Genomic DNA, 17,927 nt, shown 5'->3' with positions numbered 1-17,927 from the left:
AGAAGAACTCTTAAGGTTTCACCTTACCTTTTCCTGCCTGCTGGCTCTTTAGAAAGTGTGTGCGTGCGTCTTGTATTCAGGATTCATTCAAGGCAAATATTTTCGCACTGCAAGTTATGTGGTTAAGCTTATTTTTAATATGTATAATTTTTGCTTTCTCAAAAATGCATTTGTTTCTACATTCGTCCCTGTTTTTATCTCCTCGTAAGATGTGTATTGTTTAATATAACACCTTGTGTAAAAAAAATTGGGTTAAATGAAGTCTCTACACAATATTTAAAATGAAATTTTACCGTTGATCTTTATAGCTATTGTTGAGAGTGAAGGAGAATTTCCTGTTGTGTATGTTTATCAGGAACTCAAGGGAGACTTCATTAGTTAGTCGGAACATAGAAAAAATGATGAACTCTTCTCAGAAGAACTCTTAAGGTTTCACTTTACTTTTTCCTGCCTCCTGGCTCTTCAGAAATGTGTGCGCGTGTGTTTTGTATTCAGGAATCATTCAAGACGAATATTTTCGCACTACAGGATATGTGGTTAAGGTTATTTTTAATATGTATAACTTTCCCTGTTTTTTATCTCCTTGTAAGATGTGTATTGTTTAATTTTCCTGTTGTGTATGTTTATCAGGAACTCAAGGGAGACTTCATTAGTTAGTCAGATCATAGAAAGAATGATGAACTCTTCTCAGAAGAACTCTCAAGGTTTCACCTTACTTTTTCCTGCCTGCTGGCTCTTTAGAAGTGTGTGCGCGTGCGTTTTGTATTCAGGAATCATTCAAGGCAAATATTTTCGTACTGCAAGTTGTGTGGTTAAGCTTATTTTTAATATGTATAACTTTGCTTTCTCAACGATGCATGTGTTTCCACATTCGTCCCTGTTTTTATCTCCTCGTAAGATGTGTATTAATTAATGTAACACCTTGTGTAAAAACTGGGTTATCTGAAGGAGTTATATCATGTTCAAAATCATGCTTTCACGTCTCTGCGCAATATTTAAAATTTTACCGTTGTTCTTTATTGCTATTGTTGAGAGTGAAGGAGAATTTCCTGTTGTGTATGTTTATCAGGAACTCAAGGGAGACTTCATTAGTTAGTCGGAACATAGAAAAATGATGAACTCTTCTCAGAAGAACTCTTAAGGTTTCACTTTACTTTGTCCTGCCTGCTGGCTCCTCAGAAATGTGTGCGCGTGTGTTTTACATTCAGGAATCATTCAAGAAGAACACTTTCGCACTGCAAGATGTGTGGTTAAGGTTATATTTAATTTGTATAACTTTTGTTTTCTCAACGATTCATTTGTTTCCTATATTCGTCCCTGTTTTTATCTCCTTGTAAGATGTGTATTGTTTAATGTAACGCCTTGTGTAACATAAATGCCTACATGCTTGCCTGTTTCCCATTTTGGCTGATGATGACGCAAACACAGCGTCGAAACTAGTTCCAAGTACAAATACATGTTATAAATAAAATATAACTTTTTGTATTGAAAAGGTGGACCGTTTTAAGTTTTTCCTATCATATTGGGGGACTATGGAATTAAAGGCAGATTATTAAAATCAATCAAAGGCATTTAGGTTGACGATTGGGCTTCAGTGAAAATTGATGGTGGAATGAGTTCTTGGTTCAGGGTACTTACAGGGGTTAGACAAGGCTGTAATCTTTCACCTTTGCTGTTCGTAGTTTACATGGATTATCTGCTGAAAGGTATAAAACGGCAGGGAGGGATTCAGTTAGGTGGAAATGTAGTAAGCAGTCTGGCCTATGCTGATGACTTGGTCTCAGTGGCAGATTGTGCCGAAAGCCTGCAGTCTAATATCTTGGAACTTAAAAATAGGTGCAGTGAGTATGGTATGAAAATTAGCCTTTCAAAGACTAAATTGTTGTTAGTTGGTAATAAATACGTAGGTGGTTTGAAAAGTTCTCGGAATGTACTAGAATTAAGTATCTTACCTCGGTGGAACTGCTTTTATTTTTCAACATAGTCTCCCTGTAGACTAATGCATTTGGTCCAGCAATGTTCCAATGCCTTGATCCCATCTCGAAAATGAGATTCCTCCAGGCCTACAAAATGCCTCTCCAATTCGGCTGTCAGTTCTTCCCTTGTAGAAAATCTCCGTCCACCGAGGAAAATTTTCAGCTTGGGGAATAGATGAAAGTCTGATGGTGCCAAATCAGGTGAATAAGGTGGATGTGGCAACAATTCGTACCCCAGTTCATGAAATTTTGCCATGGCAATAACACTTGTGTGCGGCGGAGCGTTGTCCTAATGAAAGACGACCTTTTTCCTTGCCAAAGCAGGCCTTGTTTCGCGTATCTTTTCCTGTAGTTCGTGTAGGAGGTTTGCATAGTATTGCCCCGTAATTGTTTGGCCAGTAGGAAGATAATCTATCAGCAGAATGCCTTTTGCATCCCAGAAAACTGAGGCCATGACCTTTCCGGCTGAACACACTGCCTTTGCTTTCTTTGGTGGTGGTGAATCAACATGTTTCCACAGCTTAGACTGCTGTTTTGTCTCTGGGGTATAGTAGTGGACCTAAGTTTCATCTGTAGTCACAAACCGGCGCAAAAAATCTTGTTGGTTGCACGGAAAACAGGCCAGACTTTGTTCGGACATTTCCCATCTGGTGCGTTTATTGTCCATTGTCAAGAGCCGCGGCACCCATCTTGCGGATAATTTTTTCATACCCAATTCTTCGGTTAAAATATAATATACCCATTCAGAAGACATCCCTTCAGCTTCAGCAATCTCCCGCACTTTCAGTCGAAGATCCTCCATGACTATTTTATGCACTTTTGCGATAAATTCTGGGGTCGTAACACTTTTTGGCCGTCCACTACGTGTATCATCATCCAAGCTCTCTCGACCAAATTTAAACTCGCTAGTCCACTTGGCAACAATTGAAAATGAAGGAGCATCGTCCCGCAGTGTGTTCTGAAAGTCGGCATGAATTTCCTTTGCTTTCATACTTTTCTTTACAAAGTATTTAATCACTGCTCGAATCTCAGTTTTTTCCATTGTCACAAATCACTATGCGGGAACAGCAACAAAGAGTCGTCACTACCACACTCCTGCAGCTAGAGCACTGACGCACCACGTGTTCACTCACAAAGGATGTGAGATTATTGCGCGGGAATCTCGTTGCTCTAGCACTGACATCTAGCGGTGATTCAGAGAACTTTTCAAACCGTCCTCGTACAATAGAATTGAACATCAGATTGGTGATACAAAGCTAGAACAGGTCAGTAATTTGAAGTATTTAGGTTGTGTGTTCTCCCAGGATGGTAATATAGTAAGTGAGATTGAATCAAGTTGCAGTAAAGCTAATGCAGTGAGCCCGCAGTTGTGACCACCAGTATTCTGTAAGAAGGAAGTCAGCTCCCAGACGAAACTATCTTTACATCGGTCTGTTTTCGGACCAACTTTGCTTTACGGGAGCGAAAGCTGGGTTGACTCAGGTTATCTTATTCATAAGTTAGAAGTATCAGACATGAAAGTAGCGAGAATGATTGCTGGCACAAACAGGATGGGATCAATGGCAGGAGGGAACTCTGAATGAGGAGATAAAGGCTAATTTAGGAATGAACTCGATGGATAAAGCTGTACGCATAAACCGGCTTCGGTGGTGGGGTCATGTGAGGTGGATGGAGGAGGCTAGGTTACCTAGGAGAATAATGGACTCTGTTATGGAGGGTAAGAGAAGTAGAGGGAGAAAAGATGACGATGGTTAGACTCAGTTTCTAACGATTTAAAGATAAGAGGTATAGAACTAAATGAGGCCACAACACTAGCTGCAAATAGAGGTTTGTGGCGACATTTAGTAAATTCACAGAGGCTTGCAGACTGAATGCTGAAAGGCATAACTGTCTTTAATGATAATGTATGTATGTATGTATGTATGTATGTATGTATGTTGGAAAACAAAAAATGGACTAATGATAAAGTGTTTGGTTCATTATCATTCATCTGCTTGAGGATTGTTCGGAGCCTCCAAGAACACTATGCTGAGTTAACGTTCACCAGGAGCAGTATGAAAAGTTCCTTGCTGCTCCTCCACTAACAGTATTGCATTATCACTGTGGTAACTTCTGGCCATGCCCAGTATTGGTTAACTTTAAATAACTTGAAGGATTTAGTATAAAAACATGCTAGGCTGTCAGTTGAAATGTTTTGATCTAGATTAGAAATTTAATTCTATACTTCCACCTTTCATTTAATTCAGGTGGAGACTTAAGAACAATAAATGAATTTTAAGTAAATTTAAGGCCAGTATTAACTTTATCATGCTGCTGGCTGCCTTAAACCTTTTCAGCTCAGCTATTCACAAATTAGAGTTTCTGATTTAATTACCAGTCATGTCATTTGCATTACATCAGTTTCAACATGATATCCTGTTTGTTACTTTTTGCTCTTCTCTTATTCAGCTTCTTCTATTTAACTTAAAGTAGATTTTTCATCTTTTGCATATTGCTGTGAATTGCTGTACGAGTCGATGAGAGTGGGGTGTGGGTACCAGATTTTAATGTTAACAGGTACAGTAAATATGCTAAAATTGGACTTGTTTGTGTTGTTACACAGTGGCAGCAGCTGTCATTTGAAGAAGCTGGAGGAGGAAGTGAAGGACGAAGGGTCTTGGCTACCTGGTATGGCTGCTTTAATGTGGCTACTAATCCTCCTCAGTTTTTGCAGTTCCTACACTATTAACTTGTGTGTACTGCAAGCTGCATGTTATGTATGTTTTTCTCGAGATAAGAAATGTTTCAGAAATAACTGAAAATGTTCTGTTTTCTTATTCGGTAACCCAGAAAGAATTAATATCCTAGTGGTCAAGTCATGTGATGTGTATGTATCGAATGAATGGACCCTTGTCATTATACCCTTTTAAAAGGCACCTTGACATCATTTTCTTTGCTTGCTTTTTGCTGTCCATGATGCTTAAGAAATATGTAAAGAACTCATAGTTGTTGAAACTTTAATTTCTGTATTCTTTTCCTTATACCCTAGGCAAGATCATTGTGGTAGAAACTTGGTAATTTTCATCTCTTCTGTCACTTAATGACACATTGACCTGCTGAATTATGATGTACTAACCAAGTTGGCTATGCTGCGTTGGTCATATAACTGAAAGTTTGCATTTGGTATATAGAAGATTTGAACACCATCAGCAAGCCTGAAATGGGTTACCGTGGTTTCACATTTTCACACGAGGCAAATGCTGGAGCTGTACCTTAATTAAGCCTGCCACTGCTACCATCCAAGACTTGGATCGCTCTTATCCCATTGTGGCTGAAAACCTACACGAGTTGGTGCAACATTAAACACATGGTAAAAAGAAAATAAGGAATCATGATATACTCACAGCTATCTGTAAAATGGCAGTTATCCAGCTTGTTCTTTCCTTTCTATTGATCCTATTTCTCTAATACAAAGAACGGATTTGACATTGGATAAATAACTTTATTTCTTCAACACTGCTTTTTATAGCTATATGTCATCAGTATTTTATTAACTGATCAGCTGTGTAGCGTAGTTGTGTTGGCTGTCATCTTTGGAAATCTACGTTGTGGATTGAATCCTGGCAAGGTCATTTGGCATTTGTGTGTTATTAAATATGAAAGCCACAAACCTCCTACGCTGGCGTAGCAGGGGGAGAGGTGATACTCGCGCGTGCCAGGTGGCGGATAGGGGGTCCTAACCTGCTTGCCGGCAGACTTGAGGGAAATAAAATACCCCTCACGGACCAAATACACAACCCCCTGTGGGTGGGGGGACACAGTCGAAGAATACACCCACGGTATTCCCTGCCTGTCGTAAGGGGCTACCAAGGGATGATTGTATTAGAACCATGAAACTACTTGTGATTAGTACCACCACGCGGGGAATACCATAGGTCACTTTTACTTGCGCGTACTACCACTGTTAAGTACAAAATAGGTATGTGATTAGTAGCTACAGAGTGCGTTGCCGGCTTATACAGTACCTGTGATTCGTACCCCTATATGAGCAACACCGTGGGATGAGCGACACCATGTTTCTGCCTTGCCTATGCTTTGTACCCACTATGTAAGGAACACAACGGGATAGTGCAGGTCCCTGTGATTAGTCCACTTATGTGAGGAACGCCATAGGAATGCGTTGCCTGTATAGGTTTGCGTTGCCTGTAAATAGAGCCGCAGTGTGCGAAACACCATAGGTCTGTGTAACGTGTGAATTTCATTACCTGTGAGTAGTACCGTAATATGTGGAATACCGCGAGTCTACTCCACTTTTGATTAGTACCGCAACATGACAAATAGCATGGTTCTATTTGCCTAGTGATAAGTACCATTATGAGGTTCCAATGACCTGGATTTTGGACCCGTTTTGACAACAAGAATCATCGATTCAGTATTGTGCTTTAGAAGCGGTCTCTTGATCAGTAGTACTATTGTTTAACGCTAGTTTCTGGGAATGTGGGGCATTGAGGGTCGGATCCACTGATTATTTTAACTTCATATCCATCCATTCATTCTTCGTCCTCACATTTTCAAATTCTGGTCAGTGGAGGATTATGGATTTTTCCATTGTCATAACATTTCGTCTCATTTCGTACCATTAGGGCCTGATGACCTAAATGTTAGGCCCCTTTAAACAACAAGCAGCAGCATCATCATCATACATATGAAGGACCTGTATTAGATATATCATTATATTCAAGAACCTGTTATAAGGGAAACATTCTGGCACTCTGGCATTTCTGAAAATCTGTAGCAGTGCATATTATTAGGCCATTTATTATTATTATTATTATTATTATTATTATTATTATTATTATTATTATTATTATTATTATTATTATTAACTGAGAAGTCATGTCCCTTCTTTGAATATAACCTCTTCAGTGCTCTTTTATTTTAGATTAATGTGGTGTTTTAATATGGTAGAAAATGGGCATTTGATGTTTTTGATATTTCTCCATACCATCTTCTTTTTTAACCCCTGTGTATCATACACATTTATTTATCATGTAAGGTGTTTTCATAGTTAGTGTAAATTATGACGATTCTTAATATGAATTATTATGATCATTTAAGATCTTATCCTGTGTGATTACCTACCAACAGCACTGATAATTTATGACCGGGCAAGTTGGTCGTGCAGTTAGGAGCACGTGGCAGTGAACTCGCATCCGAGAGATAGTGGGTTTGAACCCCATTGTCGGCAGCCCTGAGGATGGTTTTCCGTGGTTTCCCATTTTCACACCAGGCAAATGCTGGGGCTGTACCTTAATTAAGGCCACGGCCGCTTCCTTCCCATTCCTAGGCCTTTCCTGTCCCGTCGTCGCCATAAGACCTATCTGTGTCGGTGCGACGTAAAGCAAAAAAAAAAAAAAAAAGATAATTTATGATTAACATGAATGGAAGCCTTGTCAAATTAAAAGACCTGCACCTGGCGAGCCGAACATGTCCTCAGACACTCCCGGCACTAAAAGCCATATGCCATTTAATTTCAAGACTTGTAAGTGCTGACAGGTTATAAATAGTGGTACTACCATCAGATTAAAGTCTGATATTTAAACCATACATATTATGAGTAATAGCATAGATATTACCTGTTTGCAAATATCATTTTCTTGTATTTCAAGATTTCGTAGATGCAGACTCTTTTTAGCGCTTTTCTTATCATTAATTACACTAGCCAACATGATTTTGCGGTAAAATAGAAAATATGTAATTCTTATGGAAATCACTGCCCTGATTCCGAAAATGATGCTATTTTTTTCCTATCACATCTAGTTTTGACGCAATTCGATATTTTAGTATCTGAATGAATTCGTAAGATGTAATGTTGAGAGATGTTCTTGCGCAACTTTTTTTTAGAATACAATTATGTGGTTTGATTGTTGTTGCTTGCATATTATTGCAGGTTTATTGCTGTCTGAATGTTCATTTTGTAGTTGGTGGTTTCCTGGTAAATTCATAACAAACTCCCCCAGATATGCCACAGACCGCGAGGTATATAGGATTGAAGACAGGACAGTTGAGCGTTTCTCTTTCATCTTAGACCACTTGAATAAACAGACGTGTTAAAGGCCCCAGCCCTTATTCAATGTTTACGATGGACTGATAAAGCAGTTTCCTTGCACACTCCACAAAAATGTCTGAAACCTACGAGACCTTGAAGTTGGTCCTTAAAAAAAATTAAATATCACGAGCATGGGTGGCAAATTTGCGGTGATTTGAAGATCATTGGATTGTTGCTGGGACAACAAAAAGACTATACAAAATTTCCCTGTTTCCTATGCGAATGGGATAGCGGGGCACGGGATAAACATTGAAATACAGTGAATTGGCCAGAAAGGAAACAACTACAACCAGGATCCAAACATGTTTTGAATGTAAGTCTTATTGACCGTGAAAAAATTCTACTTTCACCCTTGCACATCAAATTAGGATTGATGAAACAGTATGTCAAGGCATTAGATGAAAGTAGCCTATGCTTCCAATATTTATCCACTAAATTTCCCTCATTATCAGATGCAAAAATCAAAGAAGGCGTATTTGATGGACCACACATTCGTAAACTGATGAAGGATAAAAATTTCACAGACACGATGGCCAAAATTGAGAAAGAGGCATGGAACGCATTCAAGGATGTAGTGGCTAAATTCCTTGGCAACATTAAGGACCCTCAATACAAAGAAATTGTAAGAAAAATGTTGGTAAAATTTAAGAAACTCGGTTGTAATATGAGCCTTAAGCTTCATTTCGTAGCTTCGCATCTGGATTATTTCCCTCCAAATTTAGGAGCTGTCAGTGAAGAACAAGGTGAAAGGTTTCACCAGGATCTCTAAGATGCAGAATGACTCTATCAGGGACGTTGGGATGTGAATATGATGGCCGATTACTGTTGGTCGATTGCACGAGACGACCCTTCTAGAGATCATTCAAGAACTTCAAAAACCCGGAAATTCCACGGAAAATGGGAAAAGACGGAAGTGTGAATCTAACCTGCACATAATGTAAATAACAAAACTATGTATGTTTAACCATGTCATTTTTATTCAAGGTACGGTTATATTAATTGTAAAGGAACTGTACAGCCGAAACTAAATAGGCATTTTATGCTTCAGTTTCACGAATTTCAGTATACATTAAAAATATAATACAAACCATCTACTTCCTTACAAGGCAGAATTTATGTGTATTTAATGCATGCAAAATATGATTACGTTTTGCAAGCTGAAATTTACATTAATATATCAAATTTAATCAATACTAAGTATCAACAATTTTACGTAAGAACAAAATAACATTTTGTAAAATTGGCTTTAAACCAGACGTGATACGCCAAAACTAATTTTTTTCCCGAATTCTGCATTAAGAAATTCATAAAACCCACCTATTTTCCTTTTTACCGCACAAAAAAAGTTGTTTTTTGCAGGCTATTTCAATTGGCATAGCCAATTATTTCCCTTCAAATTTAGGAGCTGTCAGTGAAGAACAAGGTGAAAGGTTTCACCAGGATCTCTAAGATGCAGAATGACGCTATCAGGGACGTTGGGATGTGAATATGATAACAAGAACTATGCCAATTTCAGAGTTCCTATAATTGCCTTTGTCAAAGGTTTTTGTCTATCTTAACAGTATGTTTCTTGATGGTATACTGCGTGGCCCGCCCACTGTAGTGATCTAGGTTTATGCAACCCACCGTGTTTACTGTAATTCTGAAAACGATCGGTCCATCCCCTTCATTGTCATAATCCAGGGTAATAATGAGATATGTGACTACAGGCTAGAAGATAACTGGAGTCTTAAACACCGCCATTAACTTGTTATGGGTACCCCATATTAACCCATGAAAGGAGCACAGATATGAAGAACACGTACATTACCACAGGAGGTGTGCATATGGACCAGGAACAGGTATTGGATAGACTGGGAACAGTCTGCTGTATGCCAAGCCTCGCAATAGCTCACTTGGCAGGGGTGTGGTTAGAGATATTGTTGCAGACTGGGCTCGAGGGTACAGAGGTTCGAATCACACACAGTTAATGTTTGTTTTTACTGCCAATTGCCTGGAATGTGGCAAGGTTGCATACCGGTACTTAATAGTTTCCACAGACTGATGTGTCTGATCCTGGAAAGGGCCATTGGTATTGTGGCATAAGGTATGGAGCTGGGTTGGACGAGGATATGGAGGTGATGGTCTGTAGCTAGGGCACAGGCAACCAGTTGGCTACATCATACGTATTCCAAGCTCTAAAGTGTACCCCATTGGAACGATAACGTGCAACGGCAGATATGTCGCACCGTGAACTCCCCTCCTTTGAGGCAGGTAGAGCACAAAGCTTATTCACTCCCTCGTGATGTATTTTAGTGACGAGTATGTATGTATGTTACTCTCTATGTATGGAGGAATTAGACAGAATGCTTACCAGGCAGAATGCGTGTGTCAAGAATGCTATCTGAATAGATGACAACTGACAAGCATGACATTCAGAGTGTGGAAAGAAGTCTGCATGCAACTCTCTCCCTGGGAAGGACACAGCCTATGCAAGATCATCCCACAGTAGCTGCTCACAGTGGAGAGGTTGTATTACACGCTATCAGGCATAACTCTCACGCTAGCACACGGACCATTACACAGGAGATGAACATCAACTGGACGTCTGTTCTGCAAATATTGCGTACCGATCGGTTTCACTCATACCATCTGCACTTCCACCAGAGCTCCATTATCATGATTTTGAAGCCTGGGTGGTGTTCTGTTGTTCGATTCTACAGCATGTGGACACTTATCTTGCCTTTTTAGGGACAAACTGATTTACGAACGAATCGTGTTTCCACAGTAATGGAACTGTTAATTGCCACAGTATGCACTACTGGAGTATGGATAATCCCCATTGAGTATAACAGACAGCTTTTCAGATACAGTGGAGTTTTAGCGTATGGTGTGGCATCATGGGTGATCGCCTCATTGGTCCCCATTTCTTTGAGGGCCACGAGGTTTCTCTACAACAAACTCCCACAGTTTTTGGAACGTGTGCCACTCCTTGACCACTCCAGAATATGGTTTCAACATGACGGGTCTCCCACCCACCACATTGTCTGAAACAATCTTATTGCGACGTATCCTGAAAAATGGATACGAAGGGGAGGACATGTCCTCTGCCCATCAGATTGCTGCATCATATGCCCCTAGATTTATTTCCTGTATGGCCATGCAGGAGCTAGCCAGTCCTGGTCTCTTTAGATAGCTCATCACAGAGGTAGGCCAATCCATTATGCCAGAGATGTTGCAGTGTGCCAAATGGTCCTTGCATCACCGCTTGCAGCAGTGGGCAGTTCTCAGCCTATACAGTACCTGTTCCTATTCTGTGTGTCTACCTATTATTGTACATGTTCTTCATATCTGTGTTTGTTTTACAGGCTCTTTCATGGTAACCATAATAAATTAACTGTGGCAATCACGATTCCTGTTGTATTCTAGCCTGCAACAACGCATCTCATTTTTTTCCTCCAGTTTAGGTAGATGGACCGTTGTTTTTCAGAATTGTATTAAATGTGGCAGGTTATATAAAAACTAATCACAAGAGGGCTATATTTTGATTTTTTTTACCATTGTTCACAAGGTTAAATCATTACTTGCTAATATATCTGCTAAAACAATGAAAGAGACTGTGAAGTTACTTTGCGAGAATGCTAAGTTTACTTTTACCTGATTTAAAAGATCAATTACGAAAATAATTTGAATTTTGGCTGCACAGTATGAGTCTTGTAGATGTGAGCTTTCATAAATTACTTCGACTGACCACGCTGCCTCTCTTGACTTCTTTTATACTTTGCAATTAGTTTCATTGGTAATCTTCTGTCCTCATTTCGCATTAGATAGCCAGCCCATCTTGTGGCGATGATCGTTACGGCATCAAGTATACAGGGTCTGACACCATTATTAGTTAGTTTGAGTCCTATTGGTGGAAAATATTTTGTCCATCGGAATGTTGGCTGGCAGGGTATGAGAGGTAGTGTATGCAATTTCTGAATTCATTTCTGAACCTCTTTGCAGTGTTCTTATGGAGTGAAGGCATATGGCGCTGTTGATGGTGGTTCATCCGTTAGATGGAGGAGTTAAGTCTCGAACAGCCCTGTTGGTGGCATTGGACGGAAGTTGGCTGTGTGTCCACACCAGGTTTCATCCTCTCTCTACCTTATTATCATAATCACACCCTTACTTCTAGTTCGCCCATGGGCACCGAGTAGAAAGACCTGCACCATGCCACACACAATCAATCATAACATCGCCCCAGCCATCTAGGCTTATTCATGCTCGTAGCCTCATCCAACATGTTCATTCCTATTTTGACCATGTCTCATTATGGATATCCACCCGCCATATGAGAGCATATGCATGTACATGAAATAATTCTCACTTCTTATATTTTTGTTTCTTGCCAGGGTGGCCTTCTGACTACTTGGCAGGTTCGATCCTGGCTCAGTCCGGTGGTATTTGAAGGTGCTCAGATACGTCAGCCTCGTGTCAGTAGATTTACTAAATTCTGGCACCTCGGCGTCTCCGAAAACCATAAAATGTAGTTATTGGGATGTAAAGCAATTATTATTATTATTATTATTATTATTATTATTATTATTATTATTATTATTATTATTATTATTATTATTATTATTATTATTATTATTTCCAGTTTATCAATAAAATATCTGTAAATACAATAAGCTTTCACCCTGATTGAGCAATGTTGACTTGTGAACAGTGTTATACAGTATATACCATAGATTGTCAGATTCAGCAGTGTGAGTGTAGTGATAGAATTTGATAATTTGTGAAAGTAGGGATGGATTGAAAGCGTTTTATGCTTGTGTTGGCATATTGGAAATCCTAAAACATGTCAATCAAGATTGTTCAATTAAAGTCTCTAAATGATTGTTCATCTAGATATTTCTTTAATAGTGTTGTAAATGAGTAGGTGACCTCTTCAATTTATTGGACATGGAAATAATTTTCAAATGGAAGGAAATTGGCTCTAGCTGGGCTGAATGGGTCAGAGAATAGAGCAACAGTACATAAATTAACTACTAGAGGGAAAAGTGCCAGCACCTTGGCATCTTCAAATATGAATCCTTTCTTTATAGAACATAACCTGAAAATTCATCATATACTGCCAACCTTGCCTTTTGATATCTCATCCAGGGCAATATTCTAGTACCCAAACATCTATTAAGTTTTTTGGAGTTTAAGTGACGGTATGTATGTTTGTTTGTTTAGTCCTCAGCCCGAAGGCTGGTTGGATCCTCAACAGCTTAGCCATCAGCTGTCATAGATGGTCTAGGCATCACTGAAGAGGCGTACTAGGGAAATGAGGAGTGAGGTAGTTCCCCGTTGCTTTCCTCACCGAGCCAGAAGTTGCCATTTCATATCAGTCTGCCAAGCCCACTGATGTACATGCACCAACCGACCCTATGAGCAACATTTTCACACCATTCATAGCGGGGACTGGCTGCGTAGGGAATGGCATTACTAGCACCACTCATACCTCACTAACGGATAAAGCTGAGACAGATCAATGAAAGTAACAAAATTGATCTAGCCCATACCAGAAGACATAGTGCACTGTAAACACTAGGTCCCACCAGCAAAGGAAATTAAATGATGGTAAACATACATTATTTTTTCTTTTACTTCATTTATAAACTTGGGCAGATTTTTCATAATTTAATACCAGTAATTTGAGCGCATTATTGTAATGGTGTTTCAGGCAGCCAATACAAGATCAGCTTGGCTTATTTAATGAAATACTGGGTAATCTATTTTTTCTCTGCAAGTTGGCCGCATGGTTAGCTGTGAGCTTGCATTTGGGTGGTAGTGGGTTCAAATCTCACTGGCGGCAATCCTGAAGATGGTATTCCCATTTTCACACCAGGCAAATGATGGGACTGTACCTTAATGTAGGCCAAAACTGCTACCTTCCCAATCCTAGCTCTTTCCCATCATTGCATCACTGAAAACCTTTGATGTATTAGTGTGATGTTAAGCTACTAGCCTATTTTATCCTTGAGGTTTCATATTCCTGATGTTCATTATTATTTTTCTTTCCAGGCATCTGTTGCAGGGGAGCTTGCAGCCCTCGAAAGTTTGATGAATGAATTTTACGATTCATCTTCCAGCAATCTGAGGAAACGAGAGATAGAATCTATTTTGCAGAATTTCACAGAACTACCTACAGCATGGAAAGCATCTTTATATTTTATATCGAATTCGAACAACCAGTACGTGTTGATGTACTGTCTTACCCAACTTGAGGTGAGTGCTCATTGTTATATATTCCTATTTCTTGGTAATAATTATTTCTGATACAGAAGAAATATTTCCCATAACTGTGAATATGCCTTGAAGTGAGTAACATTAACAACACTGTGCAGGGAGAGTAACATTCATTGCACTGTCGCTCTTGTTAATTGGTTATCATGCTACTCCTAATGTTACGGTAATTAAAGCTAGGTATTGGGATTTCTCTTGCACAAGTATAATTTTTATATCATATTGACAAAGCGTTAATGTTAATTGTTAAGATGCAGTGTTGGCGATAGGGCCGTTCTGACCCCATGGAGCCGGGGGGGGAGCAAGAACTTATTTGGGCCCACTGTCGCTTTTGTTCCCTGTGGTTCGAAATTTAGTTGTCTTTATCTCTGTTTTGCTTCCTGCTATTAGTGCTGATAAAAAATCAGAACATCGTGTGCATTTTGTATACAGTAGAAGTTTGCTGTAACGAGTACAGCATATAACGAGAACCCCATTATAACGACAGTTTTTACCTGCCCTTTCAAAATTTCTATATTAAACTGTGTATTATCCTTCGGTTACAGCGAGAACCCTATCACTGATGCATCCATTATTACGAGCGATTAAGCTTGCGCAATGTTTTCCTTTGCTGACATTTATGCACCCCGCCATTATATTGCATGCGATCGATCATCTTCGGTATCGTTTCTCGCTATGTCCACTAGCGAGCTCCCTGTCGACATTCGAAGTCGAGGTCGGAGTCGATTAATAATGCTTGTCGACTACCAATCCGTAATGAAAATTCAAAATGGAAGAGGAGAACATGTTTTCGTAATAAATGCGTAAATAGCGTGTTCGATAGCAGTTGTTAAATCTGAAAAATAAAAGCTGAAATTACAGTGGCTTAATTTTAATGCTAAATACTGCAATTAAGTAAGAATGGGATACACCTCAAGATATGGCAAAGTGCATCATTGATTTGAGAGGTTGGTTTCATATTTTCTCGCGTCTGGTTAAATTTCAGAAGGACTATTATCATGTAAATTTATAGCGAAAAAGTTATTTCTCTACTGGCGCTTGAAATATGTTTTCATGATACATATTGTATGGTTAAGTTAGGATAGGTGACTCTGTTTGAATAAGAAAACTGAAATGTTTGCCACAAAATACGATCGATCCTCTTCGGTACAGTATCATTTTCTCGCTATGTGCACTTGCAAGCTCTCTCATAGACATTCGAAGGCGATGTCAAAGTCGATTAGTAATACTCATCAACTGCTGTTTCGTGAAGAAAATCAGAAAAGAAAAAGGAGAACATGTTTGTGTAATAAATGCGTAAATAACTTTGTCTATAACAGTTGTTAACTCGTTAGAAATAAAGGCTGAAGTAAATGATCGCTTAATTTTTAATGTCATGTACTGAAATTAAGTAAGAATAGGATGCACCTCAAGATATGGCAGAGCGCATCACTGATTTAGGTTATATTTTCTTGCATCTGGTAAAAATTCGGTAAGGCTATTTCCATTTAAATTTATAGCTAGAAGGTTATAACTTTTCTACTGGCGCTTGATATACCGTATGTTTTCATGGTACATACGCGGTCAAGTTAAGTGAAGCTGTTTGAATAAGAAAACTGAAGCGCTTGCCACAAGCTATGTGCACTTGCGAGCTCTCTCGTCGACAATCGAAGACGATGTCAGAGTCTATTAGTAATACCCGTCAACTGGTGTTCCGTAAAGAAAATTAGAAATGAAAGAAGACATGGTTTCCTAACATACGTAAATAACATGGTTGATAGCAGTATTCCTTATTATAAGTTATAAATCTCATCATTGGGTCTGTATTGAGCAACATATATCTTTCTGAAAGAGAACAGCCAATACCTCATCTGCCCACCCCTTCCCAACCCATACCCCTCCACGTAACACACACAGATTCAACATGAGGCGCACAGAATTGTCCATCACCAGTTGGACAGAAGCTGTCACAAGAGTAAGCCAGCTGCAAGGGAGGCAAGGGGGTGAGTAAGAGCCCGCTTAACATCCCCTTTATACTTCAGTTCACACAAACTTTACAAGTAAGACACTTTTTTTTTTTTACAGACTCTCTATCCACCAATATCAACCCTTAAAAGAAGCAACAAGACCACAATAAATGTCACAACGACCTTGAGAAGTCCCCTCTTCAAACCCACACAGCGACAGGTGGCAAGATTTTACATAATTTTAATCACCATAAAGCAACATTCAGACAACGGATTACACAATATCTTACGAAAATGCTACCAAATTTTATTCCCAAGGTGACACTCAAGTCCATGAAGATTACAGTGAGAGCACACACATTGGATATTACAGACTAAATAACCCAAACAAACCAATGTCATCACAAGTTTTTAAAGCATAACAATTATGTTTTTATCAAATGTATAATAATAATAATAATAATTGTAAACTCGCACTTTTTTAGACAGAACAATTATATCCAAGTTAAATGTTTTTATATATAGTACATGTAAACACAATTCACTAGTCGTAACAATTCACATCAGCTAGATGTTTCTACAGAACTTATAATACACGTATAAATATTTTTTTGTTAAAATAATTCATGTCATGTTAACCATTTTAAGTATTTTATTATTAAATAAAACCTAAGATCCTGGCTATTTTGATCTTAGGTATTAGGAACAGCAGCTGAAGATGCCTAAAAAAAAGGTGAAACCTGTCCCGCTTAAGACACAACAATAACGTAAAAAAAATATATGTAAATGAATAAAAAACATAATGTATTGAAAAGGTGGACTCTCAAAAAACATTCTTTTAGAAAGCAGTATTTAACTTATTAGAAACTAGCAAGATACCCGTGCTTCGCTACGGTATTATAATGAAATTTATAATTGAATGCTTAACGTTTTATATATAATCTGCCGAAATTCGCGATCTAACTCGTTTTCGGAGAGAATCTGCCAAAATTCGTGATCTGACTCGTTTTCTGAGAGATTACGGCAAAGTTTCTCCCATTTTTCAATCTTTCTTTACAGTAGTCTATTTCGTACTTCCCGGAATAGGTCCAGGTATTCCACCCGGCCAGTTGGGACCCAAAATCTTTGCCATCTTTTCCTATAAGCATTTTAATATGGATCAAATCCTTGAGGAGATCCGGCGTGTATCGTCGTGGGTGCCTTGGCGGTACTGAACCCGCGGCCGGACTGCAGTCGTAGTCATTACCCGGCCAGGACCCGTTTTCAGCGCGGTCCGCACATTTTAACGACGGTCCAGAACATTTATTATTGTTATTATTATTATTATTATTATTATTATTGAAGGTCTGGAACCCACAGCAAGATGCAAGACCGCTACTTGGCGGTAAATTACATCCTCTACCATTGTCATTGCTGACAATGTGACCAGCACCATCGTCGCACGTAGGCAAGTGCGTGAGATTTCTGGCGACACATATGATATACTTCCGTGAATTATTGACCTTATTATAGAGGTGAACAATTGCACGGTCAATATCATTCATATAGTTTATTTCAAATGTGTTTAAATTTTTATTTATATGCCAGGAGAATCTGCTGTAATCTAACTTTACTGTATGTACTCCAAAGGAAAAGATGGTTCTTGAAAACGAACATAGGAAA

The 17,927-nt window shown here is 38.9% G+C and overlaps 1 protein-coding gene across 1 annotated transcript in view; it reads left to right on the top strand.

The window, feature by feature from the left end:
* ebo (ellipsoid body open) overlaps positions 1 to 17,927 on the top strand; it is a 515,097-nt gene that overhangs the window by 49,825 nt on the left and 447,345 nt on the right. Inside the window, exon 2 of the mRNA XM_067141696.2 lies at positions 14,098 to 14,301. Coding sequence (XP_066997797.2) covers positions 14,098 to 14,301 — 204 coding nt within the window. The remainder of the gene's footprint in view (positions 1 to 14,097; positions 14,302 to 17,927) is intronic.

Source organism: Anabrus simplex, chromosome 2 (genome assembly GCF_040414725.1).
Source record: "Anabrus simplex isolate iqAnaSimp1 chromosome 2, ASM4041472v1, whole genome shotgun sequence".
Classification (NCBI taxonomy): domain Eukaryota; kingdom Metazoa; phylum Arthropoda; class Insecta; order Orthoptera; family Tettigoniidae; genus Anabrus; species Anabrus simplex.
This window is presented reverse-complemented; position numbering and strand designations above follow the sequence as displayed.